We start from the raw sequence: 26,427 nt of genomic DNA on the forward strand, positions 1-26,427 counted from the left end.
TTCTATTTTGCCTAATGGCTACTCAACTGATTTTATCAATATTTGGATGAAATTGGTTCAGACTAGCCCCAAGAGATGTAATTTTGAAATCTGCCAGTCTTGGACAAGGATTCATGAATAATGCTAATTAAGATTTAATGATCATGAAGAATGGAAACCGTTGCACATTATCTATTGAAAAATATTGCTTCTTTCTGTCTCTAGGATCTTGTAAATATTGATTGGTCCACTTCACAAACAGTGGATGATCCACCTTTACAGTGTTTGTTTAACATGCACAGGCCTTGGTAAGTCTCCTGGGAAAGAGAATTTGGAAACATACACTACAATGATTGGGTATCATTTGGATATTTATATGTTACATTTAAATAGTTTATTAAAAAACAATTATATTAAATACAGACTAACAGAATAGTCATAATACAGTATATTTTTACAGGAAAAATAACCATGTAGAAACATGTATCTTTTAAAAGTTCTTTGAGCTTTTTCTTTTAATAAAACATGTTTTACCCGTGAAAATAAAGTTCCCGTCAGACCTGTATAAAAACAAAACAGCTTAGTTTAAAACTTTGAGTGTGATTCAGCCCAACATAAGCACTATTAACAGCACAATCCTATATATTTATCAGCTATAAGTCCCACTGAGTTTTATGGGGCTTATTCTCAAGCTAAGTGCATAAAGGATTGCAACTTAAGTTCCTTTTATTTCAATGGAAGATATTTAAACACATGGATAATTGATGTGACTTTAAAAGTGCTTAGCTTGGGTTGTGTCATGCCCAATGTGTTAAATATCTTCACAATACTTACAGTCTGTAAATTCTTCAAAATAAAAACACAGTTATCTTTCGGGATCAAATTGGTCACAGGCCGTTATTTAAAAAACAAAAAGAAAAACCAAAGTCAGTGGAGGCTCCCTGAATCCATTCTGTAGTGCCTTTTTTTTTCCTTTCTTATTCATTCTGGGGATCAATAGTGCAGATTTATCTGGGATTTCAGAGTTCCCTGTGTACATCTATGGAAAGTTGAAAGTGAATCAGTGGCAGGATGCAGCTGCAGAATCCACAGAGTCATTGACTCTCCCCAATATAGATAGGGGTCAAAACTCAGAATTCCCAAGTCCAACGCATTCCACGCTATAGCCCAGTCACTCCAAGGCCTCTGACTGGTCAAGATGCCACACACAGACTCCATGGAAGATGGTGGCCTCTTCTCATTTGTTTTCTAAATTGTAACAATGGACATCTCCTTTCCCTTTCCCATCATATCCAGGGAGTGGCTGCCCATATTTATCCACACACCAGCAATAGCCTCTCTTCCGGCCTCTGGATGGACGACACTGAAAAACAGGGAGAAAAATAGTTGCATTTTATTTATATAAAACAAAAAAAATAATTTACCTAAATACTTTAAATAGTTTTAGGGCCAGGCCCTAGCTAAAGATAGTGGTATTTCTCTAAAGAGAAATCATAGCAGAAATTATTAATTCAGTAATGTACTGCCTTCACAACTTCTGTTCAAGATAGATAGATAGATAGATAGATAGGCGCAATTTACTGAGCCAATTAGATGGGTATGCATTTATTTGAATACCATTTTCATTAACATTTGAAACTTGATAGGAAAACTATCCAAAGAACTTGGAGAAAGGAAGATGTGTCTCTTAGCGACAGAAGATGTATTACCCAAAATTTGTCTGATATACATCAGCTCTTCCCAGTTCAAGCTGAACCACACAAAAATTGGAAAGCCTATCCATACCTACTGGTATCAGAAAAATATTCATGCTCTTGATATGATAATTACATCATTCTTAAACTTTTGTACCTGTCTCTACTCTCAAGACTCTCTAGCAAAAACACAAGTTTTCTCAAAATGACATAAAAACAGAAAGTCGTATCTGGTACTTTAAAACACCATTCAGTCAATACTGTGCACATTCATATCTGATCAGCATAGGTTAAGTAAGATTAACATTGGGTGGACTAGGCTACACTTGGCTTATTTGGCATAGTGCTGCAGACAGATGAGCAGATTGTTTAATATCAGGGTACTGGATCCAGTGAATTCAATAAACATTTTATCAGCAATACAAGTGTTGAGAATAAATGGTATTTTGACTATCTTCTCAAAAGAATTAAAGCAAAATTTACCTTGCCAAATGGCTATTAAAGTTCTAGTTATCACAACCTGAGAACTATTCTTAGTCACCCAAAAATGTGGAAAAGGCTTATAAATCATGGGAAGTAACACTACACACTACAGCTGTCTACCACCATAGAGCCTCATCAACCTTTAATGGGTATACGGAAATCTCACGGGTAAGGGAATTATGCATGACCCTTTATTTGAGAAAGAAAGGCAGTTGCCTCTTGATAGGCCTTAAAGACAGCACATGCCTGGACAAGCAGCTTTGGTTACAGTGACAACTCCACTTGCATCTGTTTGCCAGAGGAATTCCAGGCTTGTAGTTGACATTTATTAGCAGATACATTATCTCTTGCAACAGAGTTATCACTTCAACAACTGCTAGGTATACTGGAAGTCTATGTATTCTTATGCATGCAGTTGTCCAAATAGATAATGCTTAGCGAAAGCAAATTCCTTAATATAATTTAGGCAATTGTTATGACTCAGGAAAAACTAATAAATGGCAAAGAAGACCATTTTCTTAATTGCTGTATCCATGTTAAAAATAACAAATCCAGATCACATATGCCTTTCTCTACAGAAATAAAAACCTGTCTGTTCAACTTTGTAGTGTCAAGTTACATATATCCCAAATTAACCATCTAATTAAAAAAGCTCACCAATGATGTTTTAACTATAGATGTATTTAGTTGCACAGGATTCAGAGTGTAAACTATTGAAATTTTGGCAAAACCATTTTAACACATGATTTTCATCTAATTATATATCGGAGCAATTCTTGAAAAAAAACCCCAGCAAGTTGGCTTGAAAATCCTTCCTTCAAAAGAAGATTGTAAAAAAGAATTGCAAAAAGCAAAGTTACTAATTGTAAAGCAGTCTAAGTCTACAATAAATATCTGCCATATTGAAGGCATTATTGATACCGATCCAACATACGTGCATAAACCATACATAAGAATCATGCAACCATTTTTTCTTACAGAATCAAAATTGGCCAATAGAATATTGGAATACATTTATATGTGACATTGTAAAATGTTCCTAAGATTAAGTTTTAAGATTCTCCAACACATCAAAGTGAGCTTTATGAAGTCCCATTCTTCACAGATGATGGACCACCTGGCTATTTCCAATGCTAGCAGATAAATATAAAGAAAACTTCCTTGTTGTCATGCAACAGCATATTACTATGGGATCAGTTGCACAAATTGGGAGAAAATAGATAGGAATACTGGTTCTCCATTTAATTAGGAAACCTTTGACTTGAGCTTGAATGTCTCTTAGCAACTGAATAAGTAGACCCCCCCCCCTCCCAAAAAAATAAAGGTGAAAGCTTTTCTTTACCTTATTTCTAATATATGACTATTGTGGGAGAAAATACTCAGTTTTCAGAAATCTCCAAAGCAAATCAGATTTATTTAGAAGACTAATGGTGAAATATGGAGAAAATAGCTTTTCTAGAACCATGAACATTGTTTGGTAGCAAAATGTATATTAATTTCTTACAGTAAATGTAAATTGTTTCCCTGGGCATAGGGGTGTGAAACATGGGAAACCAACAAATAAAACCCCACAGGAAATCAAACTGCTAAAAACATTTTTGCACATTGAAGTTTAGCTTTCTTTTTATTCTGGTATTTTTCCTCCTCAACCCTGATTGCTCATTGGAAGGACTGATAATGAAGCTCAAGCTCAGATACTTTGGTCACCTAATGCGAAGAGAGGAGTCTTTGGAAAAGACCCTGATGCTGGGAAAGATTGAAGGCAAAAGGAGAAGAGGACGGCAGAGGATGAGATGGTTAGATAGCATCACTGAAGCAATGAGCATGAAACTGAGCAAACTCAGGGAGGCAGTGAAGGACAGGAAGGCCTGGCGCAATATGGTTCATGGGGTCATGAAGAGTCGGACACGACTTAACGACTGAACAACAACAACAACAACCTTTCCTCCAGTTACAATTATCTCTGTGATTGCCATGTCTCATCCTTGTAGAAGCTATCACTCTCTTCCATCCCTGACACAGAACCATGGACTTAAGGAAGATTCAAGTAACACACACAAACACACACGTCTATAAGAACTTTAAAAGTTTGGGATGAAGGAAAACATTTACCTAAACAGGAAATGTATTTGTAATATAAGCTCTTTAGACTCTTTTTAATTTTTTATTCCTATTCATCAGCAAAGATGCTTTGGAAGCAGCTACTAGCCCTAATAGTTCCTTAGATAGAAAAACTATCTTCTCTTACCACGGTGTCCGGCCAGCAGGCCAGCATCATGCACAACTTTCCAGGGCTTCTTTTTCATAAAAATAGCACTGTACTGGGCAGCCTTCTCTCACTTCAAAATGTTTATTTTATTTATCTTTATTTTTTCTAACCTTATTTCCAGTTCTCATAGTATGTCCTAGTTTGGGTATAATATTGTTATCTTTTTATATTTCTTTATACATCATCTCTCCGATTTCACTGACAGAATGTTAACTGAAAATATTATGTGCAATTCCCAAATTGTACTAGTTACTGATATTTTAAAATGAACTTCTGAACTTTATCACTGCTGAGGAAAGCTGGAAACATGCTGGTATAATTCCTGAAAGTCAATCTGAATGCAAAGCGATGTTTCTGCTCTCCCACCTCATTGCTTGTACTGTGGTTCAGACTTAACCATTTTGGACATATGTTTACCTAGCCTCTCCCTAAAAATGCCTGTGAAGGAGATTCCCAGGCACCTGGCAACTTCCCCAGCTGACCGATTCCATTGCTCTCTGTTCTTTAATAGTCGTCTAAATACAGAAAACTAACTCTACGGGGTTTTGACCGTATAGTCATGTCACAACAACACAGCTATTATCAATCTTCTTTAATAAGAGGTTTTAAATAGGGCTGCATATTATTTCTTTGGAAAAGCCACATAACTGCTAAATACTGATAATAGTAAAAAGAAATAAAAAATACTATTTTTAAAATTTTGCTGTAGTGACCTTATCCCATTATATATTTTTATTTTAAAAAAACAGATGATGGAAAAATTGGAAAGTTCAAGAAATACATTGTCACAATGTGTATCACTGTGACAGGTGTGCACCCCAAATGCATTTGTACAGCTGTAAGCAGTGATGCTACTGAAATAGCAACAGATAAAATGATAAGAGAAGAGGCACTGTGAGGATGAGGTGGAAATGACTCAGCTATTGCTACTTAAAAGTCTTTCTGCAATCTCATTGCCAGTTATATGGTAGGATAATGGAACTGGCATCTTATAGGGCAACTGCCCTATAATATAACAAACGAAATGCATAGTTATATAGGAAACTATATGGGCAGTTTTTCTGTCATAAATGAATGACAGGGAGATGGGAAAAACACACCTTAATTGGTTCTGAAAACAGATCTTTTTGGTCAGAAGCGGAGATTCAGAGCTACTGAAAACTAAAGGTCACAAAGCATAATCCTTGCCCAAAACAGTGTCCTGCACACAGCAATCTTCAAAAGGTCCATTAACTTTATCCAGATTACTGTATGGCATTTCATAAACAAAGAATAAAATAAGCAGGAAAAGTCAATCTGAGATATGGGGCCCAAAAGGTAATTCCAATTAAGGCAAATAAGTGAATCAAGCAGATGCAACAAAAAATACTGAGAACAAATTACAAGTTACCAACCAATCCATAATGTCGTTGCCTAGTTTGATTCAATATAATGACAAATATGGTAATCATATACTAACGACTTATAAAAGAAAAACTGAGCTGCTTCTGTTTTTAAGCAGTTCTAAAAATGCCACCTTTTCAGCAGTATTTTTCAACATACCTGCAAAAACAAACAAACAATCTAGTCCAGAAGCAAGAAACATTTTTTCAGCCCAAGGTCTCAATTCCCCCTTGTGGGTTACCTCCTAAGGGGCATGTCATCCATTCAGAACATCAGCGTCAACTATTCAGAGATTCCTGTTCTTCAGGATCTTATCCAATGTACAGCTTTGTGTAAATCAGACTTCCTGCTCCCTCAATATAAATTATCCATTTAGGACTTGGTTTCTCTTCAGATTGTATAAATCTTTCACCTGACTCAAGTTGTATACCTTCAATTTTCTCAGATTAATCTTTTTGCCATATTAATTTAATATAGTATCTTCTCAAATGTATCCACATACCCATGTTTTCTTGTTTGCAGCAAGCAATTTCAACTTCTCCCTCTTCAACCCTTTTTCTTTCTAGGAAATGGATCCTGGTACTTGAACCTTCAAATCTTAATTTTACTCAAAGTCTTTTGTCCCATTTAGGAAACATATCCATAGTACATGTATACAGAGGACAAAGTAAATGATTTTCCTCTCTCTTTTTACATTTGAAATAATTCTCAGACAAATCAATGCCAAAATAAAGGAGGTGGTGAGTGAAGCTGCAGTAGGAGGGGAACAATAAAACAGCCAAGCTGGGAGAAAAAGACGACTTGATTTACAACACTGCTCTTTCTTTCCCACTTCCATCTTATTGCCAAGAAAACGACATGGACATGTCTAGATGGTCATCAGGATTTGAGCTCAACTTAGATAAGAGTTTATATTTTAGATGTTTATCCTAAAGGTGTAATGACCCTGGGCCAACGGGTCAGGCTCCCTTATCCATCCAATTCTCTTGAGTCAATTAAGTGGCAGCAGATTATTTGTACCAGGAATTCCAAAGTCATTTTTCCCATCAACCTTCTGTAATTTTCAATCTTTTTATATGTTACAACCCACTTTAATGCAGTCACCAATTATGACATCATTACCTGGCTTCAATATAAATTTCTACTACTAGGGCCTATCAACTTTCCTAATTTGTGCATTTCAGCTACAAAACTACCAACAAACTACAACTGAAGGCTCATGTGATCTAATGCTTTTCTATGTAAAAAAATAATATTCAGTGAAATGAGTTCCAATCTAGCCTGGAAGGACCAGAGGAGTGAGTGAGGACTGGAGGATTTGAGGTCTTATCAAATCAAATCAAATCAAATCTTTATCACGGTCACAGACCAGCATCTGAGCTCTTATTGTACACTAAAACCCTAATGTCCAGAAAAAGTTTTATTTCTACTTCAATCAGAACTAGCCCCCTACCTATAAAATATTCAAGTTTAATTTACTGACATCTATAAGACAGGAATTGTCTCAACACTAGGAGCCTATTTATGCTAACACATAAGTAGGTATAACAGAACAGAGACCTGCTAATTCTCAAATACTGCAGGATGGGGCACTGAGACAAAGATCCACAGAAATTGGGGGAGCAGCAGTGGGGGGTAGTCCTTTCGCTATTGGTTTTTTTTCTTTTTTTTTTTTTTGGTCTCTCTCTTATAGTGTCCATTCTTTTTAAAATCTTCCATTGTCAGAAAACTGAAGGACTGTATAAACAGGCATATTGCAAAGCACAGTCCATAACTGAATGACACTTTCTGAAAGTATTAAAGCAGTCCCATCTTCCAGAAAGTTTCATCCAAGGCAACTAACTATATTTCTGCTGAGATAGCCAGCAAAGCAAAGGAGCTGAGCAGACAAAGACACACAAAAAGACAACGGGAAAGCCAAACAATTTTACCAAGCTTCCTGAAGGATGTAACTGCTCTGCTTGTGCAATATGCTTTGCAAGCCCTTGTCAAATGCTTCACATAGCACCAGGCATCTGCTCCTTTCCTTACCTGGAGGAGCACAAGCCCCCAGTCCCTGTTTGAAAGAAATGCCTGCCAGGGCTACATACACATAGCATAAAAGCTTTTGTTGAAAGGAAGACGAGACAGTTTTGTGTATATACATAGGGAGTGGCCAAGCAGAGAAGCGTGAGGACTGTCCAAGAATATACTTCATCTGACAGGACAGATCTCCAAGGACTGGAAGTCTCAACAATTCTGATGGACTACAGTATTCAGTGTAACAGTTTAAACACTCAGTCCTTTTGGAGCACAGCTGCTGGGATTTCAACACCCCTCCTTTTGTGGAATGTATCTGATGCTTACACCAATACGGAGTGCAGCAACAGCTGCTACTGCGTGATGCCTCCATCTGAAATTACTGCAAATGATAGCTATGGCAGCAGCAATGATTTCAAGAAACATTTTGCTATTGTTCTCAGTAATACCCCAGAGAACAGTCCCAAGTGGTAGAAACCATATTTATTGCATATAACATATTGTATCTTTATTATAGCAACAAGTTGAAAATATGGATTAGAGTAGCCTCTTCTGAAGGTTGTGATTTAGAGGATGAGAAGGAGTTTTAAGCAATTTTAACAAAGATGTCAAGATCCAAAAAGTTGTTACTAATATTTAACACACAACACCAATGAAAGCCCCTCTCCTTTATTACATGGGCTTTGTGGCAAGCTGTGAGTTCCATGACTGAAGGAAGGCAGAATATAAATAAATGTATCAAAATTCAAAATAAATGAGTCTGCAGAACTATGGTCTCTAATGAGAAACAGAATAGCTGGCACACAGTATTCAAAGTCTCCCTATAAGCATAAAAACACAGAGTGCTCAAGTTAAACTCCCAAAAGAAAGGTTCTGAAAAGGCAGTCTGTTTCTCTGTGTCTTTAAATTGCTATCACCCTGCTCATCTTTCATAAATACCACACCTGTTTTTCCACTTTCGTCAACACTGAAGGTGGCTTCCCAAATTCTATAAAAATATCAAAATAACACAAAGGCATATATGACTAATTATTCCACTATCTATGTCAGCTTTCTGGTTATGGAATCTGGGATATTATTGGGCAACATTCTACACTTCATTGGCAGACACTGTAGGTACTTACTGCCAATATTCCACCCTGTTGCTGGATGGAATCACGATTTTTGGGAAGTTAACTTGTACTTCTGTTTCATAGGGCAAGGAAAGTATTTTCTGTTCTAAATACAAAGGCTGTTCAACAGAACTCTCGGTGAGTATCAGCTGGAATCTCATTATTCAAGAGTGAGCTATGCATAACCCTCCATATTCTGCTGAATTACAACCCCCACCCTACTACACCATTGTCTAAGCAGTCTGGGCCTACTGGAAGTTTTTATTCAGCTACAAAGTTCAGTGGGTGGATCTTATTTTTTCCCTACCTCTCAGCCCAGACAGAATATAATGGTGAACCTACAAGTATACCATACTATGCTATTTTAAAAACATCATACCTACAGACTGAACAATTATAAGGAATTATTAACTTCTGACTTCAAAAAACAGGAAAAATTGAGATGATATTGTCAAAGAAATTGTCTTTGCCAAAAGCTGGAACTTAGGGTGATATTTTGTAAAATGGAAAGCTCTTCTATAAGGAAAAACACAGCCCAAATTGACTGTAAAGGTTGCTAGAACGGCAACTTCAGATACAAACTGAAGAAAATCCTCAATTGTTCAAATGATATATGGGGAAATATAAAAACTATTGTACCAGGAGACAATGTTAAACATAAGCCATGCCAAAATACTTCATATAGCTGCTTTTAAAAATGTCACACATAGAGAAGCTAATATAGAGCAATATGAGCAATACAAAAAACGGGAATTTTTTTTTTAAAGGAAAGTCTCTGGACTCTTCGGAATTCACAGCAGGTCAGCTGGTAACGTGATGATGACTTTCCTCTTTTTCAATTCTCAAACCACATAAAAGCCCATCTAAAAATACAGATTACTACTATTCTCTAATGAAAGCAGTGCAGCCAATGCTGCAGAGTTGTTATAAAATGGCACCTAGAAGCCAGAGGTGTTGCCTGGGAAATCATTCATGGGAAGGTGGGTTGTCTGCAAGGCAAATTTTTCTTTTAAAGGCACAATCTACACTGTGGGAGGAGGAGGAGAAGGAAGAGGAGGAGACAACTTTTGGGGAACATGCCTATGAGGAATCTGCAACTTCTAATCCAGAAATCCTTCCCACAAATTTCAAATGGATAACCGCTGAACCTGTTAATGAGTGAAGACCACATAGTTTATTAATGAGGGAAGAGCACAAGTCAATGAAAAGTAAGTATAATTTAATAATGGCTTCACCTGTGGCAGATTTGATCTAGAACTTGAAAGGGGGTTCCATCTAAATTAATGTCTGATTAGTTTTCATACCACAAACCCAATCTACTCTTGTAACCTATGGTATTACAAAGAATAGACCCTTGTTAATATATGGATGCTTATGGACTAGGCCAACCTTTCCAGATATATTGAAACTGCTCTTCTCATGAATCCTGGAATCTCAACACAACTGTAGACCTCTAGATTAGGGAAGCTTGAATTAGATTGTGGGCTGAACAGACTTAAAGCTTGTAGAATTCCCCAAGAGACAAGAAGCAAATTCAGAAATGATCAATCTAGGAATTTGTTCTGAGGACCAGAAATGCACATTTCTTCAACAGAAAAATCCACATTTATTTCACCCATCTCAACGCTTTTTTCATGTATATGTACATGAAAATATGTATATGTAAAATAAAGTTTTTAGACAACTAGAAGTTAAAATTTGTTTTAATCTACTGTAAATCAGTCAGGGATTTATCATATCTCCTCTTCTCTATACCCCACTCTAGTCTGTAGTACCTCAGACTACAGATGGTAATCACATGAAAGAAGTCCTCCACCATAATCATTCCCTCCCAGAAAAAAGAAATCCAAAACAAAACAAAAAACTTCTCCTCACCAAAAAATTAGTCATCAGGGATATTTCATCCTACTGTTTTCCCTGAAAAGTTATAGTTAAGGAGTTTTACATATATGGATGAATATTCAATCATATGAGCCCTCAAGTTAAATGGTATAACCCATCCACAGGTTTTCAACTTCAAAGAGAACTTGGCCTATAAGATATAAAATCTTCCTGACAAAAGAATATGCAGAAAGGAATTAGCTACATTGCACAAAGTAATGGTATTACCAAAATACGTCTGTGAGGAAGGATTATCTTCAAAGAATTCCAGTTTAGGCCTGAACCAGGATTAGTAATAGCATTTTTTACTTTATTTTGATGTTCATCAATTAAAAATACTTCCTTTTCTGGGTATATTTCTGTTACCAGTAAGGTCTTTCAGCAGTTTCTCTAAATTTGCATTTATTATCATTCATAATGGCTCCACAGTTTTTGATCCAAAACATTTTCCCATTTACTCTGTGCTATTGGATTGGATATTCATTACCTTGTTTATATAGTCTATATATAAAAGTTTTTATTTTTTTCAATTTTTCAACTTAATGTGACAATCAATTTGAAGAAAATTTCTGCCACTCAAAATGATATAGGTAGTTCTCGCTTAACAACCACAATAGGGACTGGAAAAATGGTTAAGTGGGGCAGTCGTTAAGTAAGTCACCACATAACTGGACCCGATTTTATGATGGTCAAGCAAATCACTGCAGTTGTTAAATGAATCACATGGTCATTAAGTGAATCATGTAGTAATTAAGCAAATCCAGCTTCCCTAATGGACTTTTTTGCCAGAATTCGCTTAACAACCACTTGATTTGTTTAACAACTGTGCTGATTCACTTAACGTCTGCCATAAAAAAGGTAACAAATCATGATCACGTGACCACAGGGTGGTGGTGCGACAGTCTGCAATGGTTGTAAGTGCGAGTACAAGTCATAAAGCACTTTTTCCAAGGCCATTGTAATATTGAACCATCATTAAACAAAGTCATTAAGCAAGGACTACCTGTACATTTTGAATCAAGGACATGGAAATTCAGCATCTCTAATTTAAGAAAATATATTTGAATACACACAGATCAGTTTTCCAGTCGTTATGTTGCACAGATCTCCTGAGATTCCAGCCTTGAGAATTCCCAGCCACATGGCTGAGATTCTCAGCTTTCCTGAAGAAAAAGATATTAAGCTCATATACTTGTAAAATCAATGCATGGCAATGCATTGCGCAACTGAAGGCCATTTATTGGCACTGTTGAATTAGCTATACTGCAGTAGATTACTCTTAATGTAACAACAGCACGGGTAGCTGTAATGACTACATTTGTCAGAAAGGTCACAGGGGCTTTCTGCCTCAGGGGCTGATCCAGATGGAAAGTCAAAGTACTTGAGAGGCCAGCATTACTATGAAATAAATATTCACTGCATATCATTTTCATGATCACATGATCTAGATTTTGGAAGTGATCTTCTGTAGCATATAAAGGAGTGATATATGGAGTTGCTGAAGTTGCTTTCTGTAACCCAACCCAACCCAATTTTTCTAGCCACTCTCAGGCAGCTATTTATAATTTAGAGTGTTGATCTATTACAGCCATATGGCGATGGCAACTTTTGCTGGGTCTTTGTTTTGCTTTGTTTTTCTTCTTCAGAGAGCTGCTGGTATCTAGGACTTGAGTCAGCTCATCTGTGACTTAAGTATGAGGTTTACTCTGTTGTCATTAACAACAGCAAATAAAAACAGCAACCACACTTGACATGTTGCTTTGGAACTAAGCCAAAAGGTGATTTAAACTACTGCCAATTTATTTTACATTTAAAACAGCGGAACTGAACATGAATTCTTTTTTGTTGCTTTGTGATGATTACACAGTAACGGATCTGCATATCATAGAAGGAAGAAGAAGAAATGGAAATACAGTAGCCAATAACTTCATCTCACCTGTTTTTTCTTGTAAAATCCCTTCTTGTCACAATTTGGAATATGCAATCCTCTTGGGCTTAAAACATTCAGAATCTTCAGATTGTTTAATGTGTCTTCCATCTCCCTCCGGCAAGGACCCTGCCAATTGCAATTTCAGTTTATTTTTACAAATTAACTGTTTCTTGTATGCCAATAGATTGATGCATTTTATACCATTATAAGCAACTGCATTAAAAAGAAGATGCAAATTTATCTAAAATAGCAAGAATCACTCAAGAAAGGAAAAAAGAGAGCTGACTTTTGGGCACTGCCTCTCACATATATACATTAAAAATCTAACTGCTTAACTCTATTTTTAAAAACTGGTTCCAATCAACACAAACTCTCATGCAGAACTACACATAATTAACTGAATAAATGCTTTATGAGGAAGATATGTCCAAATCTTTCATTCCTTCTTCTGACCAATGGATTGGCACTACTGCAGCTTATTTGACAGAATTATACATTTACAACATTTAACTACACATTTACTCCTGGATAGGACTAAGGACTTTTCCCACAACCCCAATGATGTCCTTTCCTTCTGTCCCAGTTTCAAACTGCTGCCCATCCTGTGGTCCCTTTACTGCACCTTCATAGTGAGTTTGGTAAGGCTGCTGCCTGCAAAGAAAGTAATACACATTACTTTCTGTGCTGCAAGTGATTGCTGTAGCTTGATAAAAATCAACCTGCTGGGCTCCTCCTTTTAAATTCAGCTCTCCTGATGCAAGTACTGAGTCTGAAGTTAAAAGGGAAGATGGGGTAGGGGGTTTTATTTTCTCCTTTCCAGAGAGTTTAAAGGGTGAGGGTCTCCACACAGGACTTGCATCAAGAACATTGCATGTACAGTAGGAACAAGGGGCCTCTGCTAATGCAAGTCTGTTTGGATAGCCCCTCTCTCAGGGCACAAAGTTGTTATTCCTACTAGAGTCAAAAACAAAGAGAAAACTGGGTGGGAGTAAGATCTGTTCTTCCCAGCAGCCAATGCAGAAATAGCCACAGAGGCACAGAGCTTGAGTGGGAGAGGCACTCCTGCAGCTGGCCAACTGTGACCTTAAAGGTCAACCTCAGGCTTCTCCTCCAGGTGAATCAGAATAAATTATATACCTATCTCCTAAATTCAGGACTTGGATCCTAAAACAAACCTTCCCTGAAACAAAAATTTCCTGAAAACCCCTACAACAACTACCTGGGAGTTTGTAAAACTGTCAGCTGGGAATGGGGCTTCTGAATTATGTGAGATGGAGCGACCTGGGAGAAGACTGGAGCATTAATGAACTTCCTTAAATTAACTGAAGGTCAAAATCTGATTTCGGATAATTCCTCAATCTCCCAGCACCTTCTCATATTGTTTTGCACACATAAAAGAAAAGTTCCCCTTTTTCTTCTCCCTCCCCTCATGAGTTCTCAGTCATGCATTTTGGTCTGTTTTGAATGGGAACAGTAAGCCAAGAACTTTACAAATCAGAACTGTATCTGATGATTTTGCCTGAAGTTACTTGGGAACATATTTGGGCAATTTATGACACTATGTCTGTGCTATGGGAGGTCTCTGGGAACTACTTATCAGAAATCTAAAGACCAATAGAAGAGGCTGTTGATATAATTACAGTATTCCTTAGCTTACACACTTCTACATTTAAAGAAGATGCTTTTGTTGAATAGTCTGTTTTCATGCCCTATAAATTTAGAGACTGTTATGTTATTTTTTTGTGATTTATGTGAGTTATATGATTTTTTTTAAAAAATAAAAAAGTCCAACTTGTAGCAAGGTTACTTGTGGAGGTGAAACCTAGCCTGAGTGTGTATAACTTGTGGCTCTTCAGATGTTGTTGAATCACAAGTCCTAGCAAACCACGGCCTGAGGTGAAAGATGCTGGCAATATTAGCTCAGCAACATCTAGAGGGTCACAGGTGTCCAGTCTTTTGATTTTTATACGCATCCTGAAATGCAGTGATGGAACAGAAAAATATACCAGGCACACATACACACAACAAACCAACCAAAAGGGTTTTCAAAAAGGTTCTTTTTGTTTATTTATTAACATTATGCCCTCCAATGTTGAGCATCTAAAAATCTATGACTTCTATGTTGCTTTTTCTCATTTGTTGAACTTTATGTATATGCACTCTATTCCAGCGCTTATATTCTGTGGCTATTTCAGAATGCTTTTAAAAGAGTTTGCTAATTATGCAGGCTGGGAATTGCAAATAGAGTAGTAGTGTATTTATTGCTGTGAGTATTGTTAATCTCATTAACAGAGCCAGAAAGCATTAGGCCTATAGGCTAGGCTGGGGAATTGGGGCTGGGGGGGATAATTTCAGACTTCTATAAAGTTGCCAAGACTGTATAGACCTGAACTCAACTTGAAGGAGACATTTTACTGCTTTTTTTTTTTTTTGGTAGCCATTAGCCAACCCTATCACAAAGAAAATATAGGCACTCAAATCTAACAAAAGATAATAATGCAGTCACTTTTCACTGTAGGTAGGTAGGTAGGTAGGTAGGTAGGTAGGAAGGAAGGAAGGAAGGAAGGAAGGAAGGAAGGAAGGAAGGAAGGAAGGATGGATCACTTAAACATGCTAAATAAGCAGGATGGTCATCCATAGTGACTGTTACTTCTATGCAACCTGCATAAAAATTGACCAAGGATATAATTATTTTAAAAATATTTTAATTATTTTTTTAAAAATTGAAAACATTAAAAAATGATAAGGAAGGAAAGATTTCACCAGAACATTTGAAGTAGCATTATTTTTCTGAAACTTGAAAACAAAACACATTTCCCTCATATATGTAAACCCATAGTAGAAACACATGGGTGGACTGGATTTTTCAAAAGTATGATAATTTTATTTGTAAAAATAGATTTATAGCTCCTGTGGTTGAAAAAAACAGTTTGAAATGAAGTGGTTGCTATCTTTTGCAGACTTATAAGACATAAGAATCTGGATTCTAATTGAAAGCCTGGGATAACTTTGAAATTTGATTCTGTTGCCAAGAAATGTGAAATATTTATGTACAGTCTGATCCTGCCCATATCTTCTCAGAAGCCAGACCCACTGAACTTCATGAAAGCATGATCTATAGCAATTTTAGATAAAATCTTTTGCACAGTTTGAGGTAGTTTTGTAAAAATTAATCTGGCATCTAGGACATATTTTTCCCCAAACAATGATGCATGACTATTTCTAGTAGCCAAGTCCTTGACATCTTACAGTCATCTTTTGTCTCCCATGCTACCAGATTCATTCAGTGTCACCTTCTTCTATCTCCTTGATCATCAGTACTACTTGGCAGTTTATATCTGGCAAACCTATAAAAGTACATCGCTACCTATACATCTGAATTATTCCAATTTCAGAATTTGGGCACCTTCATTTGGGATATGGCTAAAAATGATTACACAGAAATACAATTATTCTACCTATTTCATTTATGTGCAAGAGGTAACACACTTTGAAAGCCAACATCCATGGACTGTCTCTGAAAAATGAGAGACTTTTTGTGACAGAATTAGCAGGACAGACACTTTCTGCATTTTTTTCAGACTCCAAACGTTTTCCATTTCTGTAGGCTTTTGGAGTAGTCTCTCCTGCAATTTTTCCTTTTCAACAACATAACACTGTGTCTAGATCAGCCATGAATGTTTTGATGCAGAGCCAATAAATACCCAGCAACGTTTTGTGTGCCTGTTGGCATAGGCATAGGGGATAAGCAGCTTTCCTGCCAAGAACAGTACATGAACCAGAGTATTCTCTGCTCACATTTCCTACAAGCCGGCTGTCCTGCAGACTTTGTTCGTGCATTGCACATAAGGAACAAGAAACAGTAGCCACTTCATCTCCATGTGTTATTTTGCCCAAAGGCATTTTCAGTATGGCAACAGCAATCACTAACGAAGCTAGACACTACTTTATGGGCAGTAGACACCTTTTGATAGACAGCCAAAAGTTGATACAGAATCTTGCATTCACTACACTTGCTAAATTTGCTGCTTGGGATACAAGCTCACAGACTAGAGGCAAGGAATTTTTATTTATTAATAATCTGTCTTGTCTATTGGGAGGAATAAAAGTGAATCAATGCATTGCTAGAAAAATAACTGGTCTAATCAAACAGTAAGCATGGATGAATGTACACAATATTCTCTAAAACTATGATTATTTTATTAAAAAGTTTACATCTTGCAAAATTACTAGACATTTCTCCTGAATAGGAATCACAAAATTTGCCTCCTGGTATAAGATCTAACTGTTATTAGCCTGCTTATTTGAAGAAGAAAATTTGTGGTTGTGAAAGGTAAAGGAGCACTAATGGTAACAGCTCGGGCATTTTTGTGTCTGAGGGTGATCTTGAACTTGGGCCTCCCCAAGGGAAATCCAACCGATCAGTCACTGCACCACATTGGGCCTATTTGAGATCCAGCACAAATGCCCGAGCTGGTACTATTAGTGCTCCTTTACCTTTCACAAGCACAAATTTCTTCTTCAAATAAGCAGGCTAATAACAGTTAGATCTTATACTAAGAAGCCAGTTCTCTGTAACCCAACTTAGCTCGCAGGAGTTGTTATGGGGAAAAGGGGGAAGAAGGGAACACTGCATATGCTGCCTGGAGCTTCTGAACAAAAGGCAGGATGTAACTCTAACAACACATAATTTCTTAAAGAATATTTTATTTATTCATTCATTAAGTCGAGAAAACTATTTTCCCCACCCCTCTCTAAATAACTCCAACATTTGCATTTACTAAAATTTCATTGAAGATGCTGTTTGGTGATATCTTTAGCTATAAATGATGGGTAATTCCATAAGAGAAAATATTTAAACCCACCTATAGAAAAATCACTGAATAATAGAATAAAAATCTTTAAAAACTTCCAATTCTATAAAACCAGTATTTTAATAATTTTGATGGCAGCAAAAACTCAGGATAAAATTCATTAAAATGCATTTTAATGTTTGTATTATTTTAATTGCTTTTATTTTTAAAATTTTGTTCGCTGCCCAGAATCTCTTGGTGAGATGGACAGCAATACAAATTAAATAAAGTAAATAAATAAATACATATCTGAAAAATGTATCCATTTAAAATCACATAATGAAGACTTGTATGTATGTTATACTGTTAAACAAATACTTGCATATTTGTAGGTAATTACATACAAACTTAAATACTTACATATTCAGTCTCCTGTTTCGATTCAGAAGAGAAATTCTGTGTGTCTGTGCTTTGTGAATCGTATTTGTAGCGCTGGGTATTTTTGGCATATTGTTTCCTTATGACATCTATTTTGGTCTGGTGGACATGTGAGTCTAACATCCTGTTTGTGTTGGGGACAGACTGATTTTCTGTACTACTGATATTCTGGTCTTCATCTGAATCACTGGAATTCCCTTTAAATAAAAACAAGTTAAAACAAGCTGTTAGCCAATGACAGTTTAATAAAAAGCATAATAATATGTTTTGAATATTGAATATTAACAGTTTATATTTTGCAATCATTTACATACATTACTGAATAGCAAACAAACAAATAAAAAATCAAGTCAGTACAATTCTGAGAAAGCACAGCAAAGCAGAAATCTCAATAAATATTGTTACATACATTTAGATTTAGGATTACATATAGAAAATGATCTGCTACTCAGGCCTCATTGCTTAAAACACCTGCTTATCCCAGAATCATGTCCTGAATTCAATATACAGCTCAGAGCAAATGGTTTAAAGATGGCAGCCTTAGAATATAGGGAACAGGATCTATTTTCTGAATAGAAAGAGTTCAGTGTTCTCATGACTGAAGGAACCTAGTGACTTTTCAACCTATCCTTCCAATGTTGTTATTGGGTTGCAGGGCTCGTGTATCTTTCACTTATATTTAGAAGTTTGAAAAATGGCCTATAAACTCTAAATGATTTGTTTTCCTAGTCATAATTTTAAGCCACATATGTCTAGAAAACTGCCTTCCCTGTATTTAAAGAAACATCTCTACCTCCCATCAGCAGAGGGCAGAATTGTACCGTGTCTGAACTGCTTCTGAATCTGGATCTAAATCAGAAATCTGTTGGGAAGATTGCCAAATACATTTATGTTAATTTGTCCTGACTTTTACGGGATTGAAATGGTTACCTATTTATTACTTTTAAAATTAATTGTAAGAATTTCTATTTTTGTGATTGCCATGAACAGTTTTTCCCCTACCCATGACAAATGGATTTAGACATACTATAATCTGTAAAGGTAAAACTGAATTACCAATTACTGGTAACTTTAAAAAAATTTTTTAGTCTTATGTCATTATTGAATTATTACTTCATATTTACTGCTATTCTGAAGGAACTGGCAATCCCTTTCAGGGCTGTGAATATTGCTTTGCTATGGTTCAAAAAACAAACATTATGCTTACTTAATTTTTCCTGAGACTTAAAAAAAAGTCACTTCTATAAAGGAAATGCTTCAAATATGAGGCAGACAGAAAGTTTCCATACAGTTAAGAAGCATGTGTGTATGCTCAATTTCTCTCCAGCTGCTACTGTACCTGGTTACATTTCCTTTGTGTATTTTGTTAAAGTTAATATCTCCCAAGCTCATTGGATGTTTATATTTCAGCCAAAACCACCTGTAGCAATAGTACCAAAAATGCACAATATTCAATAATTAACAGGGAATGTGTTCACCTATTAAGTGGTGGGCCCAGAAACATAGCAGCTTCACATTCAGCTATAAAAAAAATGATATAAAAAGCTCTACTCAGAACGACACAGGGCAAAATGCTATTCATGGCACAGAAAATAAAGGCCCAAGCATTTCTATGCAGAAGAGGCATATGGCATGTTGGCAAGAAGCAAAGGAGTAGAGTCAAAACTAGCCACTTGCTATTAGTACGTCACTATGACAAGTGGCAAAAGTAGGATAATACATTTCTGACAAATGGTCGAAGAAAGCAAAATTAACTGCTTTCTATAGATTTAAATCTATGCCTCATCAAAATTTAACCTTTTTGCTTTTCATGCAATTTACTATTTTTTTAAATGCCACTTTCCTATTATTTATTAACTGCTTTACTAGATACAGTACAGCTCCCTTTTAAAACCCATTTTTTCAGCTTTGTAAATCTCTCCCCAACAAGTATACATATAGATTTAGACAATAGTTTAATGCCTGTTATTAAATCATGATGAAACTGATTTGTATAATCTCTCACAGAACTATTTAAGGCACCAATAATAAAATCTGACTCTGCCCCCATGTTAAAAATATTCCATGATGATGATGATTTTTGTGCCTTCAAGTCAGTGTTGACTGCTGGCAACTACCTGGACAAGTCCCTGCAGTTTTATTGGCAAGATTTCAGAAGTGGTTTGCCAGTGCCTCCTTCCTAGGGCTGAGAGTGAGTGACTGGCCCAAAGTCACCCAGCTGGCTTTGTGCCTAAGATGGGACTAACACTCATGGTCTACCAGTTTCTAGCCTGATGCCCTAACCATTACACCAAACTGGCTCTTTCCTTCCTTCCTTCCTTCCTTCCTTCCTTCCTTCCTTCCTTCCTTCCTTCCTTCCTTCCTTCCTTCCTTCCTTCCTTCCGACTAGGGAATGAAAAGTCATCAATTTATTTAAAATATTTAATTTATTTGGCATATAAACCAACTTTCCTCCAAGAAAAGGAAACTTTTGACCTAACCAGAAGATTAGCTGAGGAAAAAAAAACTGACTTAAAATCATCTAGTGAGCCCCATGGGAAGACTATAGTATTTGGGCTGCAAATATCTGGGCAGACATGAGATGGCAGCAAAGCATATCCATCTAGTGGCTACCTGGATTTTTGACGCCCAGATCCAGTAGCCCTAATCAGAGGTAGAGTACTTGAACCTGAGTCTCCATTGTCCTGGGAAATGTACCACTTTATTGACTAATTAAATTGCTTCCAAATTATTCTTAAATGGAAACAGAATAGTTTCCAGATGGGTTTGTTTTTTGCATTGGTTTCTTTTCCTGGAGATACAGTGGTACCTCGGGATACAAACTTAATCTGTTCCGTGACTCTGGGCATATCCCGAGTTGGTCGTAACCCGAAGGAAATTTCCCCATAGGGTTCAATGTAAATCCGGTTAATCCGTTCCGCCCTCCGAATATGGTCGCACCCCGAAGCAAATTTTCCCATAAGGTTCAATGTAATTACCGTTAATCCGTTCTGGCGTCCGCAGACCACACGTCAGGGGCGGGAAAACGGCCCGGTGCGGTGCGGGCGCGAAAATGGCCGGGCATGGCGCGGTGCGGTGCGAAAACGGCCGGGCGCCACGCGGCGCGGCAGAAAAATGGCCGTGGACCACGTGTCAGGGCGGGTGTCAGGGCGGAAAAATGACCGTACCCGGAGGCGGAGTTCGCACATCGAGGTAAATTTTTGCGGCCGGAGCTGGTCGAAACCCGAAAAGTTCATTAGTAGAGGTGTTCATATCCCGAGGTACCACTGTATTTAGAGTGTCTTAAAGTACCTGAACACCATAAAAATTAGGACTGACAAAATCAAAATGAACATCTGCCACAACATATGTGTCCATGAAAAAATTTACATTGCTTTGCTAAAAAAAGCTACTCTCAAATCTTCCAGTGTGCTTTTTTTTGGGGGGGGGGGTTCTTTTTGTCAGACATTGCCCTTTTTAAAAAAAAAAAAGAAAGAAAAAGAAAAAGAAAAAGTTATATCCCAATATTCTTCCAGGAATTCAGATCTGGATTTTCACCTCACAGCAACCTTGTGAATAAGGCTACACTAACCATTTCCCCACTTCATGGCTAAGCAGAGGTTTCTTAACTAATTTATCTTCATAACATGTCAAATGCTATTCAGCAATTACCTTCATCTGTTCTCATTCATCTGTAGACTGCAGCAATTTGCTCTAATATAACAGTTTGACAACTTCTTACTTCCATGGAAGTATCTGTTAAGGAACCCAGGATATTCCAGTACATTGCACAAATTCTTATGACATGTTTTATTGCCTATGCATGGTTTATGCAGGACACTACTCAGATTTTGTGGGGGAAGGGGTCCACTGTCTGATCTTGTCAGGCAAAAGAGTCCTGAACATAGTGAATGCTGCCCCTGAAGATGAACAGGGGGATATTGGTAGTGATACCCTATTTTCCAGACTAGTTTGCCTGTTATGGATCTTCTCACAAAGAAATCCCTGGCTCAATCTCAATGAATCCCAAAGTTCACAGAATGCAATTTTAAGCCCAATGGCCTATTATATACAACAATGTAAACCCTATTATTCATTCCAGATCAAGGACAGGCAAATTAAAGGTCACCTCCACAGGCCTCTTTTTAAGTGCTTCAAGCACACCACATAACTTTTTGATTTCTAATGAAAAATAACACTACTTTACAACACAGATTTGTAGCCAGAATCCTCTGCCTATTTCAGTTAAATGGGCTCTTTCCCATTCACAAGAAAGGAGGGAGGTTATTTGGTGAATCCGGGCATAACCCCTTTCATCCCTGGTCACTAATAGCCACTGACTTTTATCTTTTATTCTGAATGTACCTCTGAATCTACTCCTGTCTCTGTTTTGATGGTAGAACAAAGAAAGTAATTTGTATCAATCAGGTTTATCATGTTTAAATATTTCCTCTGTTCAAGCTGTCACAAATTGATGAGGAGAGGGTTGGGAATCAAAAATATATAGTCATCAAAATAGATTTTGAGTTACTCTGGGAAACAATGTAAAAGCTGACTTGTAACCAAATTCTGAGATGAAAAGGTTTAACTAAAGATTGGCAGCAATCAGTACACAAAGCCTCCAAGTGAGTGTGTGTGTGTGTGTGTGTGTGAGTGATGATGATGATGATTACATCAGTTTCTTACAAATGCTTTCATGTGGAATATATTCATTTTAATATTTTTCAACAATGAATCCCATCTTTGTGTTCTGAGAAAGTATATACTATGTATGTAGAAGTTACCCCTGTGATCAATGAAAAACTGTACTGGAAGTGAAACCCCTACATCTCTCTTATAAACCATGCTGCAAATCGAGATGAGGCAGTCTGAGCTTGATTCATTTGAAGTTTCCCCCCTCTGAAATTAAATAGCCTAATTTTAGTTTACATAACCCTCTACACATATGCATCACACATTAGCATTTTTCAAATACATTAAAGTTCTAGCTGTATTCACTAGGACACAAGCTCCAATGAATTCAGTTAGACTTATTACCCAGTAAATGTTCACAAGATTGGATTACAGAGTAGAATGTCTTACTTCAGTCTGCTGATTGCAGAACCCAGGACAGCATTTCCCTCCCTTTCTCCTCCCATTTTCTAAGAAATTTGCAAATAAATCATCTTAATATATTGTCTTTAGGTTGCCAGGATGAACAGTTTTGCAGAACTACTAATTAATTTAGGAAGAATGATTCTGAAGCATTACTAAGGTCTTTCATAAATATTTAATATACTCTATACAGTATCTCTCTCTCTCTCTCTCACACACACACACACACTATATATATATAACAACACCAATTTAATATAAAATGGAGTAATTCCTGCTCTCAGTGTAAAGGGTATGCTTTTTATCTTATAAAAAGAAGCTGTCACTATAGCTATTTCATTATTTCACTTAAACCATTTTTAAATGAAACTGACATGAGAATGCTCTTTTCATGCTGGATCACAATCAAGCTGTTGCCTAATACACAAGTATAGCTTACTTCAGATGTGAACACAAATGGAAGACCAGCAGCAGACACAGCTGAGTAAACTTTCTAAGTTTCCTGATCAGCCCAGACTGGAGTTGCATAGGTCATTATATGCACACAGCTTCACCACCAAGATTGCCCAGGGCAATCTGCATATAGATACCATGGGAGTCAGGCACCCTTCGCGACAGAGATGGCATGATATATGCCTTTGCACATAAAGCTTAATGATATAGAAAAGTTCCTACCTGCTGACACACACGCACACGCACACGTTGAATCAGAGGAAAGATTTCTTAGTCATCAGTTCGTGCACTCACTCAGGAGTCAGGCTATTTGAAACACGCGTTTGCCTTTCCTTGGGGTACTTAACACAAAGCGTTTGTACTTTCAGAAAGTATTAAATGTTGTTTCTAACAGAGGCCAATAAGGAATATCACTATTATCGCACTTGTGTGCCTATGCCCTTATTCTCTAAAGAAAACATATTAAATTAAACTAGTATCACTTTTTTACCCCCTCGTTTGGACTTCACACACATGCACGTGCATATGTACATTAAAGAAAGCACCACACACATCCTACCAACCTTAACGTCCCGCCTGCTAATCACACAGTGTGGTGTAGTAATTAAAGTGTTGGACTCACACGGGGAAGATGCTCAGCAAGGACAGGCCACCACTAGGTGACTCTGGGCCGTCCTCTCTCCCAGCCCAACCTTCCTCACGGGCTTGTCGCCGCGGGAAAAAATCGGAGGAGGGAAGGCTGCGCCATTCTCCTGGAAGGCGGGAGACCAGCCAGACAAACCAGCCCGCGGAGCCCTGGCGCTGCTCGAGCTGCTCGTTCCGTACAAACCGCCTCGCCTGCCTCCAGAGCTGCGCACGCGCGCACGCGCACTCCGACGCTCTGGGCGAGCAGGCTGGCGCGGCCGCCGCCGAGGGTCCGCGGCGAGGAAGTCGCCATCAGCCCAGCCCTTTGTCTGCTTACCTGGCCCGTGGGTCCCGCGCGGGAGGAAGTCGCCGAGCCTGTTGCTGGCGGAGGAGCTGCTGCTGCTGCCGCCGCCCGCTGCGTCGCCGCTGACGTTGGTGCAGAGCCCCTTGCCGTCGAGCAGCGCCTGCAGAGGTTTCGGCTCGTCGCTTCGGGGCCGGCAGCTGAGCCCGGAGCCGCAGCGCTCGGTGTAGACGCCGCACGGCTGTCCTTCTTGCAAGGCGCACGTTAAGCAGCAGCCGCAGCCCGGCTCGCGCACCAGCTCTGGGCACTCGGGCGCCAAGGGCTTGCATTGCTCCAGAGCCCGCGCGTCGCACGGATCGCACCGCACCACCGGCCCCACCGCCACCGCCAGCCGGCTCAGCAGCGCCGTCGCCGCCGCCACTGCCCACAGCAGCACGTAGAGCCCCGACACCATAGCAACGGCGACAGGGGGGCGAAAAGAGGAGCAAGAGCGGCAGGCAGAGAGGAAAGAGGGGCGGCAAGCAGCCTCTAGCGGTGGGGACGGACCGGCCCGAGCACCCCTCGTGCCCAGGACGAGGAACAGGCAAGCACCAACACAGCAAGGGGCGCGCAGCTTCACTCGCCCTCTCACACACACGCTTCTGAAGTCGCGAGTTGAGGGGCAGAGCACAGCGCCGTCCTGCCTGCCTGAGGAGCGGGAGGACGAGAGGCGCCGCTCCTTGTAGCTTCTGCGGGAGCCCCAGTAGTTAAAAAAAGGTGGCAGGAGGGTAGAGATCTGAACACGGTCTTCTCTCCAACTCCAAAGCCTGGAGGAGACCAGCCTCTTTCTCACATACGCAGCAAATGCGCAGGAACAAGCCAGGACAAGAGAAGGCTCTCAGTCCCTTCAGTTCTGCCGCAGGAACAATTCCCCTATTTTGCCCTTTAACATCAATACAGTCATTCAGAGGTATATATTCTCTGTTTCCAAAGCTAGTGCTCTCTTTCCTTTCAAAGCTACAAAAATCGCTTCCTTTGGGGATTACTTTTTTTTTTTTTTTTCTATTTTGCCACACAATTTTTTTTAGCGTCCCTCCCCAAAAAGCTAAAATGATATGTCCGGGGATGGGGGGAAGAGACTAGAGAAGAAAAGCAGGAGAGAAAAGATGATGCAAAATAATAATAATTTAAAGAAGATAAATGTCCTTTCTTTTTGTCGATAAATCTCCTTGTTGCCTGCAACTTGCGCTCGCTCTCTAACTTTGCTCCATCTGATCTCTCATTCAGCCGCAGTTGTTGCCTATATAGATCCCCGGCTTAAGACACGCCCCGGACTATGAATAATAAATGTATCTGGCAGTAAGATGGAGGGAGGGGGAGACCCAAATCCAGGTTTCGGTTAAGAAAGTACTGTAAAAGAAGGCGGGAGGAACGGTGAATGATTCATAATGGTAATTTAAGTTCACTTCTTAGAAATTTTGTTGAAGTAGATACTGTGCAGATAGCATGGGGAGGGGGCAGAGGAGGCTGGCGACCCCCCCAAAACCCCATATGCCTTTGTTTCAAGGAAAATGCCCCTCCACGCCCCTCGGCTCAAGAAGGGAAGGCAGGAGCAACCCCAAATGGGAATGCCTTTTTGAATTCTTGTCTCCAGTGGAGCTGACTAAAAGAACAGATAAACCTGAGAGGCATGCTTTTTTAACAGGCAGCCAGTGTCTAGGACATGATCTTGGAACCAGCTTTCATCTCACATGATATCTGCAGTTTCTTGAGAAACTGAAAAGTGTGTACAGATTTTATATGTGTTCCTGTCAGCCTGCCTTTCTTCTTGGCAGCTCTGCAAAACAATCACTGCTTTTCTGTCCAGTTTTATGTAAGATTTCTTTCTCCTTAGGGATATATTCAAATGTCCTGTATGGTCCTAGAACAGTATGTTTAGTACTAGGGCAAAAAAAAAAAAAAAACCTGTTCCACCAGCATTTATTATACATTATATCAAATAAATGCTACATTTTT

The 26,427-nt window shown here is 38.5% G+C and overlaps 1 protein-coding gene across 1 annotated transcript; it reads right to left on the bottom strand.

Moving 5' to 3' along the window:
• Window positions 1-521: 521 nt before the first annotated feature.
• On the bottom strand, window positions 522-25,800 carry IGFBP3 (insulin like growth factor binding protein 3). The gene is made up of 4 exons (XM_088150072.1): window positions 24,469-25,800; window positions 17,964-18,178; window positions 12,757-12,876; window positions 522-1,342 (listed from the first exon to the last, which is right to left on the bottom strand). Exons 1-4 carry the CDS (start codon window positions 24,884-24,886, stop codon window positions 1,217-1,219), a joined length of 879 nt encoding a protein of 292 aa, XP_088006198.1. The 5' UTR covers window positions 24,887-25,800; the 3' UTR covers window positions 522-1,216.
• Between the last annotated feature and the right edge of the window lie 627 nt (window positions 25,801-26,427).

The sequence above is a fragment of the Python bivittatus genome, unplaced genomic scaffold (genome assembly GCF_059951505.1).
Source record: "Python bivittatus isolate LINGU-HERP-01145 unplaced genomic scaffold, Pbiv_v1 ctg000610_np1212, whole genome shotgun sequence".
In the NCBI taxonomy this organism is placed as follows: Eukaryota; Metazoa; Chordata; class Lepidosauria; order Squamata; family Pythonidae; genus Python; species Python bivittatus.